We start from the raw sequence: 13,149 nt of genomic DNA, 5'->3' as shown, positions 1-13,149 counted from the left end.
GTTGCCACATTGGCTTGCTTCAGAGCCAAAGGGGACAGCATCAGTCTATCTTCACACCCAGGTGTCTCCTACTTCCTGAGAGGTGTCAAGCAAATCCAACCACCACTAAAGTGGCCGGTACCCCTATGGAACCTCAATCTAGTTCTAGACTTCCTAGCAGGAGCTTCCTTCAGACCTACCTGCAAGCTATCTCTAAGGCTTCTAACCTTGAAGACTGCGTTCCTAGTGGCAATATGTTCAGCCCGGTGCATCTCCGAACTTCAAGCACTATCCTGTCGGGAACCATTTCTCAGATTCACACCAGGATCCATACAGCTATGCACTGTCCCTTCCTTCCTTCCTTCCTTCCTTCCTTTCAAAGGTGGTTTCTTATTTCCATCTAAACCAGACAATATCGCTGCCATCTCCAGACGAACATAAGGACTCGGAAGACTCTTGCCTTCTTCGCCACCTTAACGTCAGCAGACTCCTAGTCAGATACCTGGAAATTTCGGAATCCGTACGAAAGACAGACCACCTATTCGTCCTTCACAGTGGGAAGAAACAAGGGGAAGCGGCCTCGCGGGCAACCATAACCTGCTGGATCAAAGATGTAATCAAGGTGGCCTATGTAGAGGCAGGGAAGCCTCCACCTCTACAAGTCAAGGCCCATTCCACCCGAGCCCAGGCAGTGTCCTGGGCAGAAACCAAGATGCTGTCTTCCGCCGAGATCTATTGGGCGGCGACATAGTCCTCCATTCACACCTTCTCTAGGTTCTACCATCTGGATCTTCAGTCCCGGGAGGTCACAGCATTCGCAAGGACAGTATTAAGTGGGCCACGGGCAGCTTCCCACCAGGTTCGGGAGTAGCTTTTGTACATCCCATTGATCCTGAGTCCATCTGCTATACTCTTGGAAATGGAGAAATTATTTACCTGATAATTTTGTTTTCCTTAGTGTAGAAAGATGGACTCAGTATCCCGCCCACGGCTGCCTCAGAATACGGAAACCTCTGACAATCCCCGAGAGCAAGACCAGCACAGGTAAGCCACGCTTTACCCCTAGTTAATACACCCATAGTTACCGGGTGTCGGAGTTTCTTGGTTTAGTGCACTGGCGGTCTCCAGCTATTATTCACGTCAGCCAATCAAGTTAACCAAGTTAATCAAGTTATTCAAACACACATATATCCACAATTGCTTTTCGAAGAGAATACTGAAGAGCAAAGCTTCCTGCATGGGTATATGTAGTACTGACTGCTATCAGGAGCATACTATACCCATTGGTCCTGAGTCCATCTGTCTACACTAAGGAAAACGAAATTATCAGGTAAGTAATTTCTTCATTCAGCTCAAGTTTCTATTGCTACTAAGCCATTCCCTTTTTCCTTCTAATAATCTTTGTTGGTTTTATGTTGTTTTTAGTAACTGATGTGCTGACGGCAGCTTTTGACATCTGCACCTAAACAAAAGATGAGTGAAATTCAGGCTACAGTGGAGTTTTCTGTGGAGCTCCACAAATTCTACAATGTGGATTTATTTCAAAGAGGGTAGGTATTTCTGAGTCATATTTCAGGTATTTTGCAATATTAACTCATTTGGCAAATAGTGTTTACATACAAGGAAATATAAATGTAAAGGAGGTGCAGAATCTGTTTACTGCTCTCCCTGTGCTGTCATTAATAACCCCTCCCCTCCACACTCTCCCTCTGGTTCTAATCAATATTTTGTTTCTGTGGAAATGATGGGTTTGTGTGTATCGGTGTGTTATCTTTTTTTTTAATTTAGCTACTCCTTTCTTTATGGAGCCTAATAAACTGGGATGCTGCTGCCATTGGACTCCTATGAAAGCATTACACAAATGCATGTAAAACATGAATATAGCTAGGGTTTCTGAGATTTTTATTTTGCAATCCTCTGAGCCTGACTTGGGCTACTTGACCAAGAACCCAAAATAGAGTATAAACAACTGAAGAAGCTTTTCATCACAGGTGTATAATTGCATTTTCATTTCAAACCCTACCTCCATAAAATGTATTAAAAGGAATACAATTCCCTGTGAAATAAGTTACAAAGAAAGAGTATCCAGATTCTGGAATGTGATTATTTATTTTTAATTTTTATATACAGACATTCTTATATCCGATGTAAATCATACCGGTTTACATTAAACAGAATAGCAGGAAATAAATTTCCATAGTCTAATACAAAGAACATTTCTAATTAAAATTATTAACAAGCGAAAAGAAAAGGTAAAGAATTGGAATAAAGTTTAAATAAAAGAAAAATATAAATTTTTTTTTTTTTTTTTTTACAAGCACAAGGGTTGCACAAAAGGGTGCACAAAGGGGAGGGCCCCTTTGTCGCGCCCCTTCGGTGCGCGGCGCCTGATGGTGAGGCGCTCTTCAACCGTCTCCGGAGCTCCCAGTGACGTCAGGGGGGGGGCGTGGTCATAGATCTCAGTCATTCAATTTCCCTCACCTCCTGCTGTTGGTTGTTTAGTATTTCTACTGTCAAGAACAAATGAGCAAGTATAGAAACAAAGAAAGATAGACTTGAGAGCCCTTTGGCAATTTTCAATTCCTATTGCAGTATTACGGAGTCTCCTTGATCTCAGGTTTTACGTTTATACCCGCACAATTAAAGATCCTCTGAACCTCTGTCAATCTTGCTTGATTTCTGTGACTGTCTTACAGATTATGGCTTTATATTTGTTTTCAGTATATTTATTTAAAAAATGTATAATCTGCTGATCCACAGTTCTCAGTGGAGAGCATTATTACATCCACAATCAATAAAAAAAAACCCAACAATTATAAAACAAAACAATAAAAGAAATTAAAACAAAACTACAGTACAGCAAAAAATAAAAAAGATAAACTTACCAAGATGCAACTCTGATTTGGTTGTCATATATTTTGGCTAAATATGCAAAGAACTTGGCCTATCAATACTCATTAGTAACACATTCCATGAACAAAATTATAAAACTATATCACATGATAAACACAATGAAGGCACTGATTTACATGATTAGATAAGATAGATTGTAACGAGAATCACTGTACTATCCAGAACCCTGAGAAACAAAAACCCTAACATTCTATTTTTTTTTTTTTTTTAAAGCAGCCTAGCAAGTGTAGATTGGCAAAAGTAATAAAAATAAAGATAGGTGTTTAGAAATTCCCTAAATCAAAGAAGGTCTGACTCTGACTTGATAGCTACAGGAGATCTTCCATAACCATAGACCTGCTACTCAAAAAAAAATTATTTTCACAAAACTCGCTGAATATGCTTAAACAAAGGAACATCTAACAGGTTCTGAGATGAAGAGCACATGCAGGCTGGTACATTTTCAGTACAGAATTAAAATAGCATGGAGCCAGACCATTGACAGCCTTAAAAATCAAGGTTAAGGTTTTCGATCTAACTCTTCAGATCACTGGGAGCAAATGCAGGCTGACCAATACTAGGGTGATGTAGTCTCGTAAAGGTGAACCAGACAGATAAGTAATTTTGAAAGGAGTTACACATGTAAATGTAATGTACTATCAGCAATTTAAATGCACTTATACGTGTATAATCTATGGACAATTCAATGGCATATACTGTAGCAATTTTCAAAAGCCCACTTACATGGGTAAAGTGCATTTACATGTGTAAAGCTCAGCTTTATGCATGCAAATCCTTTTTAAAATTTCTGTTGGTGTTTGAGGTAGTTGTGGGTGGATCCTTGGGCTGGTGGCAGATGACCATGCCCCGGGAGAAGATCCCGAGAGGGACCACTAGTTCTTTTATTAAACAGTATATTGAACCACCAGAGGTAGCAGTAGTGAGCTGGAAGTACCCGGCAGGGCTGTAGTCCCTCAGGTACTGGAACAGCGATCCTGGATAACTGAGCTGTAGAGAAACTGAATATAGTGAGTAGGCAGGGTATGCAGAGTTCAGGAACAGAGCCTTGATGGTAACACTCACACAATAGTCTCTAGAAGTAGTCCAGGTGTTGGAATGAGTTAGGCCCTCGAGGAATGAGTACCTGGTTCCAGGGAAAGCTCTGAGAGAGAGATGGTAACTCACTGGTGTAGTAGGCAGCAATGACTTCCTGGCAGAAAGAGTATTCAGCAACCAGTCCGGGAACATGGGCCCTTGAGGAGCGAGTGCCGGTTCCTGACTGTGATCTGAAAAACAAAGAGAGAGTGAGGCCCCCGAGGAGCGGGTACCCCTGGTAAGTCCAAGAAGGCAGAGTAGCTTGGAGAGAGCGAAACTGGTCCGTAACCAACTCCTATTCAACTCCTTGCTAACTCGATTAGTTAGCAATTTCTAAGCCCTTATATATCCGGTACTGATGACGTCATCTCAGGGGGGACGCCCCTGAGGTTTGCGCCACTACTGGTACATCAGTCAGGGCCGCGCGCCCGCCCTTTGGCCCTTGTGAATCATGGCGGATCGCAGTGTCGAGCCGCTCCAGGGACACCGGAGGAAGACGGCAGTGAGACGCTGCGGCGGACAGCCTTCCACTTGAGCAAGAGGGAGTCGCCAAAGAGGTGAGGAGGGCGGAGTGGAGACATCGAGCAGCAACGGTCGCAACAGTTACCCTATAAATGAGCAGCAGAATTTTAAACTAACTGTAATGCCTTCAGAGTAGATAGGGGAAGATCCAAAATAAGGCGTTTAAGTAGTCAAGAGATGACAAAATCAGTACCTGGGTAACAGTATGGAAATAGTCAGTGGAGAGAAATGGCTTTAGAGAACATAAGATACAATTTAAAGAATGAATTAGAAACAACAGATTTGTTATGGGGATGTAAAGTGAGGGATCAAGTAGCATACACAGATTCTATACTTGGCAGCAATTAGGACTTGACAAACTGTCAAATAGAAAACATGATGGAACATCAGCAAGAGAGAAGTGGGATAGAAGGTTCAAAACAAGCTTATTGTCGCTTAGCCAATCCCTAATCTGAGATAATATAACTGGACATTTTTCTGAGGGTATTCTCAAGAGAGGAAGAGTGGGGGAGAAACTGGATGATATTTGCAAAAATTTGTAATAACATCCAGATTACAAGAACTTGGCACAAAGTAAATATATAAATTTTGAATAAGGTCGCTGGGATGGAAGAATCATGTGGAACTCCAGTAAGAAGAGGAAACAAATCAGAGCTCGCATCTACTAAAGTTACTCTCTGGAACTGATTGTGTAAAATAAAAAAGAAAAAAAAAAAAGACTAAAACCAAGCCAACGCTATGGATGAGATGCCCAGTGCTTCAAGATGACCTAACAATATAGAATGGTTGAGTATATCAAAAACAGTAGAAATGTCCAAAAAGTTATCAGTATGGTCTTGCAGTTGTTTCAGTACTACCTTCTTGATTATCTTTGCAAAAGAGGAAATCAAATGGCAATTAGTGGGCTCGAGGATCTAAATTAGTTTTCTTTAGTAAAGGACGCACAACAGTTGTTTCCAAAATCGTAGGTAGTTGTCCTTCACTAAGTGAAGCATTACCTATGTTGGCAATGATAAGGCCCAGATCAGACTGAATGGTTTTAATCAGTGCATTAGAGCATAGATTGAAAGAACAAAAGTTATCCATCTTGTTTACTGTTGCACAGAGCTTGGTAGAAAAGGGAGGTTTGGGGGGGAAGTGACGTCAGCCTTCCTGCATGGACGCTTAGCGCGTTCGCTCCAGTCGCACTCTCCCCTTTTCTATGATTTTCGGCGATCTAACTGCACCAAACCGCCTATAACCGGACAGCTATGACTGCGAAGAAGAAAGCCATAGATCTAAAGGCATTTTCTTACGACTCCGGTGGCACTCGCTTTGCTGCGTTGCGAGCCAGCACAGAGGAGGAGGACGGCAAGATGGCGGCCGCCGGCTCCTCGCACAATGAGGAGGTTGAAGTCTCGCTGCCACCTAACCCGAGCCCGCCACCGGGTGATCCGACAAAGGATGATTTTAGAGGTTGGTTCGCTGAGATACAGAGTGACATTAAATCCATTAAGATGGATATGAAAGCGGCGCTCGCGGAATTTCGGACCGAAATGGGAGAGCTAGGCCGTAGGGTGGAAGACGTGGAACACATGGTGGAAAGTCAGGCCTTGGCAGCATCGCGATTCAGCGCCGACATCTCTCAGCTTCATAATACTAATGAAGAAATACTCCTCAAAATTGAGGACATGGAAAATAGAGCACGCCGCTCGAATGTTAGGATCCGGGGTGTGCCTGAAACGGAGGCCTATATGGACGCCGCAAGGGTGGTTCAAAAGATATGCCACATGGTTCTAAGCAGCGGATCTGAAGACTCTGATACTCGGGACACTGATATTGTATTGGATCGGGCCCACAGGGCCTTAGGAGCGGCGAGAAACAATGCCCCGCGGGATATCATCGCTTGTTTTCATTATTATCAGCAAAAGGACAGGATCATGCAGAAAGCTCGCCAAATGAATGTCATCACATGGGAAGGGCATAAGGTTGCCATTTATAATGATTTAGCCGCGGCCACCCTCCAAAAACGGAGAGACTTCAACGCAGTTACAGCCTTACTCCGCAAGGAGGCCATTCGGTATAGGTGGCTATACCCCAGCGGATTGGCGTTCACGAAGGATGGAACTACGCATCGCATTGTTAAACGTGCCGACTCCCGAGCTATCCTGGCAGAGGTAGGCATCACGCTGCTGGAAGAAATGGCCACGAATCAGCCTCAAGGGGGCCAGGAGCGGCCAAGATGGCAGAGGGACTGGGAAATCGGGAGCCAGACTGCGACGCAAGTCGACTGACCCTAGCAATCCGAAGGAAGGAGTGGCGTGAAAAATGTGGATTGCTCTTTTTTGATTGTGCTTTACTCCCAGAGGAGAGGAAGGTCACTGCGATTGCTGCACAGTTGTCTGCTATGAGGAGACTCTAGTTATCCTAACCATGCTACTTATATGGTATAGGTTTGGTTTTTCTTAATGCTGTTGAACGTTTTCAAGTCGCTGAAATAAGTGTTTCAAGCTATATTGTTATGTTGATTGAGGGGGCGAGGAGGGAGGGGGGGGTTTGTCACTTTTCCCACAGACCACACTACTGATGTTTCAGTGGTGGATGGGCAGGGGTGGGGAGGGAGGGGATGGGGGACAGGGGGGTGATGGGCAGGGTCTAAGTGGGGAGGTGGGGGGACGGGGGGGCTATAAAGCCTGTCTTTTTGCAGGGAGTTTGTTGGGTTTGCTGTGTGACCATACCGTGGGAGGTGGCTTGACTGCCTATTGTTTGAATGCTTCGTGGAGGGGATATTCATGTTCTAAATGATGTCTGTTAAAGTGATGACCCTTAATGTCAAGGGTCTGAATACGCCGCTTAAACGGAATTTATTGTTTAAGGAGGCACAGTCTCAAAAAGCATCCATACTGTTCCTACAGGAAACGCATTTGCGTAAAAAGTATGAAAGGCTGATGATGTCAGCTCTCTACCCCCACACTGTGTTCGCAGCTAGCACCCCCCAAAATAAATACACGGGGGTGGGGATCTTATTCTCCAGAGACTTGCTGGTTCAAGTTGTCCAGGTTCATAGGGATGAAGGAGGACGGTTTCTGATAGTCTCGGTGTACATAAACAAGGCTTTATATACATTGGTTAATATTTACAATCCCTGCTCCATGCAGAGGGAGATACTTCAACGAGTAGATGAGATATTATTATCCTGTCAAAGCGGTATTTTGATAATAGGGGGAGACTTCAATCTAGTACGCGATCCAGCTCTGGATTGCTCTAAAGGAGGTGGTCACCATTCTAAGGTGGATAGAAGAGCTCTGCAGAGTTTTCTTAGCAAATGGCGGGTGGTTGACATTTGGAGGGAGCGGAATCCTGCGGGGCGAGACTACTCGTTCTTTTCAACAGCCCATGACACACATACTCGCATTGATTTTCTTTTTATTGATAGCACAATGCTGCATAGTACGGTGCATGCGGGGATAGGTAACATCGTATGGTCCGACCATGCGCCAGTATGGTGGGAATTTAACAGCCTACGTATGGATTCTGGGCGTAGGTTCTGGAAAATAAATGATTCTATCATAAAAGATAAGGATGGGGAAAGACAGATTAGAGAGGCTATTAAAGAATATCTAGCAGTTAATGACACGGGGGATACCACCCCCATTATCCTTTGGGATTGTTTGAAGGCAGTTATAAGGGGAAAGCTCATTGCGCTGGCTACATATAAAAAGAAAGAAAAAGGGCGCCAACAACAGATACTGAGGGAACGTCTAGTAAAGGTGGAGACAGCTCACAAACGGGGCCCCTCGAGGGCGCTACTAAAAGAATTGGGAGATATTCGTTATCGCCTGCGCATGTTGGAATCGGAAGAGCTAGCTTACAATTTAGATTTGGCTAAGCAAACCTATTATGAACATGGTAATAAAGCGGGCAGACTATTGGCACATAAACTGAAAGCTAGGGTCTCTCAGTCGCTGATTTCTAAAATTCGCGCGCAGGATGGGTCTTTTATAGTAGATGGCGCTGGCATCCGGAACCAGTTCAATCAATTTTTCGCTGGTCTCTATGCCCGAGATGCGGGGGTATCTGAGGAGGCTATCACCACCTATCTGGCCGATATACCTCTGCCCTGTTTGGATCCCTCTTTCTCGGAAGGTTTAAGCCAACCAATCTCCTCTGCAGAGGTGTTGGCGGCGATCACAGGGTTAAAACCAGGGAAGGCTCCAGGAATAGATGGCTACACCCCGCTTTTCTATAAAAAGTTTAAGGATTTACTGGTGGTTCCCTTAGCTAACATGTTTAATTTGCTGGGGAGCGGCGGCCGTATGTTGCCTGCGGCCAATGTTGCTGGCATAACCATAATACCTAAACCTGGCAAGGACCCCTCACAATGTAGTGCTTATCGCCCTATTTCGCTTATAAATATTGACCAAAAAATTTTGGCAAAAATCCTAGCCAATAGACTCAATGTAGTTATAACCACTTTAATCCATGAGTACCAGGCGGGCTTCATGCCCAAAAGGCCGGCAGGTGACAATATTCGAAAGGTGATTAATCTTATCCATTATGCTCGGTCGAATGCTGAGGAGTCTTTACTTTTTGGGGTCGATGCTGAAAAGGCCTTTGACCGTGTACATTGGCCCTTTCTTTTCCGGGTCATGGATAAAGTCGGTCTGGGGGGGGGGGTTTCCTCAATTGGGTTCGGGAACTCTACAGGGAGCCATCGGCCTGTATTAAAGTGAACGGGGGATACTCCGATAATTTTAGGGTGGAAAGGGGAACGCGGCAAGGTTGCCCGTTGTCTCCTTTATTATTTGCCTTATATTTAGAACCACTGGCGATCCGAATACGGGCTATGGGAGCAATTTCAGGTGTTCGACTTCAGGACCGGGATTATAAAATATCGCTATATGCTGATGATGTCCTCTTTACACTAACACGCCTGGAGGATTCTTTGACAGCTTTACTGGTCGAACTGGAGGATTTTGGTAAAGTTTCTGGGTTTAAAGTTAATAAGGAAAAATCTGAACTTTTACCCATATTTATGCCTCACTCTAAGATTGCTGCATTGAAACGCCTTTTTCCCTTTCAATGGGCAGCACACTCGGTAAAATATTTAGGGGTCCAAATTGGGTCGGTCTATGGAGACTTGTTTACTCGGAACTATTTGCCTCTATTTACCAGGTTGGAAAAAGATCTCCAGCAGTGGGATAGACTAGAATTATCATGGTTAGGCAGGATTGCGGCCATAAAAATGACCTACTTGCCAAAGTTAGCTTACTTATTCCAGACACTCCCCTGCTTAATTCCACAGAATTATGTTAAAAAACTGCAGGCTAGGGTTTTTTCCTTTATTTGGAAACGGAGACCACCCCGGGTATCTCGAGTTGTGCTTTATCAAAATAAAGTAGATGGTGGACTGGGGGTACCACACCTCCTTAAATATTATGTGGCCTCTCAGATGAAGGCCTTAATAGAACTCCATGACCGACTGCATCCTAAGCAATGGGTTTGCATTGAAATGGCTATGAATCAGGGTAGGCTGCTCCGACAGCTTTTCTGGACCGCTGGGCGGAAATATGTCCCAGATGGCTCTCTGTCCCCATGCACTGAGGTTACTCTACACTTGTGGTATGCTTGGAGACCGCGCATGGTAGGGGATCGTACTTTTTGGTATACCACACCGATCAGGGGATGTGCACAATTTAGTGATGGACGGGCGGGAAATCAGTTCCGGCCATGGGAGTCGAAGGGATTCCATTCTCTGGGACAGGCATGGATGGATCAGAGGGTGCTTACCTTTAATGATTTGAGGGGCAAATATGACCTTAAGGCAACTGATTACTATGCATATCTTCAGTTACATCACTTTCTTGTGTCTAAAGAAGTGCGGGTGGATTTAATTCAGGGAAAGACACTAGTGGAAAGTTACTGTGAGAACGCACACACCATAACGGGACTTATATCTAAACTATATGTCATCTTAAATGGGTCTCTCACTCAAAAAGCGGCCCATTTGAACGCTTGGGAAGCTGATTTGGGGGGGCCCCTCGCGGAGGGTGAGTGGGAGGATTGCTATCACGAGGTGCGCCATTGTTCCCTATCAGCTCAACTATTAGAACAAAGTTACAAGATGTTGTTTCGCTGGTACTTAACCCCCTCCAAATTGCAGAAAATGGGACTCATACGAGACAACCTTTGTTGGAAAAAATGTGGTAAGGTGGGAGATTTTTATCACCTATGGTGGTCTTGTCCAGGAATTGCACATCTCTGGGGACAAGTAGCACATTGGATAGGGGAATTATTGCATCAGGATTTTCGCTGAACTGTACAAGGAGCTTTGTTACATGGTTCTATGGATGGAGTGTCTAAGCTACACAGGCCATTTGTAGGAGCGGTGGCGATGGCGGTGCGGGGGGAGATTGCCAAGCATTGGAAGGAGGAGAGACCGCCTTCCCTGACATCAGTGCTTCTCCGTTTAAAATGGATTCATTATATGGAATACCTCACGGCACTACGACGGGACACTATTCCACGTTTTTCTGCAAGATGGCATGACTTCCAATTATGGATTGCAGTAAATGATACCTCTCTGGATTGACACTGAAGCAGTTGCTATACAGAAAGTAGGGGCGGGATGGGAGGGAGGGTGGGGGGTGGGGCGTAAAGGATGTATTTACATTTCATACTTAATACGGTGTACGGAACTGTGAATTATGTGTGTTTTATTCTGGTTGCTGAATATGTGTTGTACATTTTGTGGCATAATAAAATGTTATTCACAAAAAAAAAAAAAAGAAAAGGGAGGTTTGAATGCTTCCCAGTATGCACCTTCATGCAGATGCTCGAAAGGCAAAGAAGGTGCAAAAAAAAAAAAAAAATCAGCCAATCTTGTCATGGAAAAAGGAAATGAATTGATTGCAAAAAGACAACGCTTTGAGTGAGCTACAAGATAGTTCATTCTTTAGTTATGTTACTATCTGAAATAATTCCCAAGGCTAAGAGGCAGCTGCCTGTATGCATGAAGAATAAAATCATTGCTTTGTAAGCTTCAGGCCTAATTTGATAAAGATGGAGTCTACCAACAGATTTGTTTTTCTACCAGTGACATTTAAACTTACGGAGTTCCAGTTTGGCAGCATGAAAGTCAACGATAAACCATGGGGTGCAAGTTTGTTGCTGAATAGAAAAGGATTTCATGGAGGCCAAAGCATCTAAAGCTGAGTGTAGAGAATTGTGCCAACTCAAAACCAAACCCAGAGAATCTTCAGAATAGACATTGGAAAGATCAGATAACAAACAGTCGCATGAGAGCTTTGGCTCATTATGAGGCCTCCTTAACACTCTCTGTGAGAAGCAACAACAGCATGCGAAGAAATGCCAAGGAGCTTAACTAGACAGGGTATTAGAAAATGGTCTGACCATGGTATTTTAAGACAAGCGCAAAAAAGACTCGAAGAAATATCAGGTGTAGTAAATGGCCAAATGTATGGTGGGAACATGAATCAGTTGCACCCACTCTAAAGCCTGCATGGCAGATAATTTTTTTAAATTTTTATCACAGCTGTGTGAGAGAGGAACAGCATCAATATGAAGATTAATACAATTCGTAGTATCTGCTCTAGTAGAAAGTTAGGCTTCCAGTAACATTGAGCAATGTGAAGATAAAACGCCTGCTGGACAGCATACTAAATACACACCCCAATTCAGTGGCAAGGTGAATAGGAACCAGCAACAGTTGCAATAAAACCCTACCAACTACAATATCCCCCTTCCCTCCCAACCACACATTAATGTGTAGTATAGAAAATACAAAATAGTCAGGGAGTCATAACTGGTTCAGAAGAACAGTATCAAAAGGCAGTAATCATTTAGGGATGTGAATCGTTTTAGGACGATTAAAATTATCGTCCGATAATTTTAATATCGTCTTAAACCGTTATGGAACACAATACAATACAGATTCTAACGATTTATCGTTATAAATCGTTAGAATCGTGAGCCGGCACACTAAAACCCCCTAAAACCCACCCCCGACCCTTTAAATTAAATCCCCCACCCTCCCGAACCCCCCCCAAATAACTTAAATAACCTGCGGGTCCAGCGGCGGTCCGGAACGGCAGCGGTCCGGAACGGGCTCCTGCTCCTGCATCTTGTCGTCTTCGGCCGGCGCCATTTTCCAAAATGGCGCCGAAAAATGGCGGCGGCCATAGACGAAAAAGATTGGACGGCAGGAGGTCCTTCCGGACCCCCGCTGGACTTTTGGCAAGTCTCGTGGGGGTCAGGAGGCCCCCCACAAGCTGGCCAAAAGTTCCTGGAGGTCCAGCGGAGGTCAGGGAGCGATTTCCCGCCGCGAATCGTTTTCGTACGGAAAATGGCGCCGGCCATACGCGTATGGCCGGCGCCATTTTCCGTATGGAAAATGGCGCCGGCAGGAGATCGACTGCAGGAGGTCGTTCAGCGAGGGTTCCGGCGCCTCGCTGAACGACCTCCTGCAGTCGATCTCCTGCCGGCGCCATTTTCCGTACGGAAAATGGCGCCGGCCATACGCGTATGGCCGGCGCCATTTTCCGTACGAAAACGATTCGCGGCGGGAAATCGCTCCCTGACCCCCGCTGGACCTCCAGGAACTTTTGGCCAGCTTGTGGGGGGCCTCCTGACCCCCACGAGACTTGCCAAAAGTCCAGCGGG

The 13,149-nt window shown here is 44.7% G+C and overlaps 1 protein-coding gene across 1 annotated transcript in view; it reads left to right on the top strand.

Moving 5' to 3' along the window:
* Window positions 1-13,149, top strand: part of FAM135A (family with sequence similarity 135 member A) — a 391,169-nt gene that overhangs the window by 75,919 nt on the left and 302,101 nt on the right. The window contains 1 exon segment of the mRNA XM_029595652.1: window positions 1,405-1,529. Coding sequence (XP_029451512.1) covers window positions 1,453-1,529 — 77 coding nt within the window. The 5' untranslated portion in view covers window positions 1,405-1,452.

The sequence above is a fragment of the Rhinatrema bivittatum genome, chromosome 3, assembly GCF_901001135.1.
Source record: "Rhinatrema bivittatum chromosome 3, aRhiBiv1.1, whole genome shotgun sequence".
NCBI classification, from domain to species: domain Eukaryota; kingdom Metazoa; phylum Chordata; class Amphibia; order Gymnophiona; family Rhinatrematidae; genus Rhinatrema; species Rhinatrema bivittatum.
This window is presented reverse-complemented; position numbering and strand designations above follow the sequence as displayed.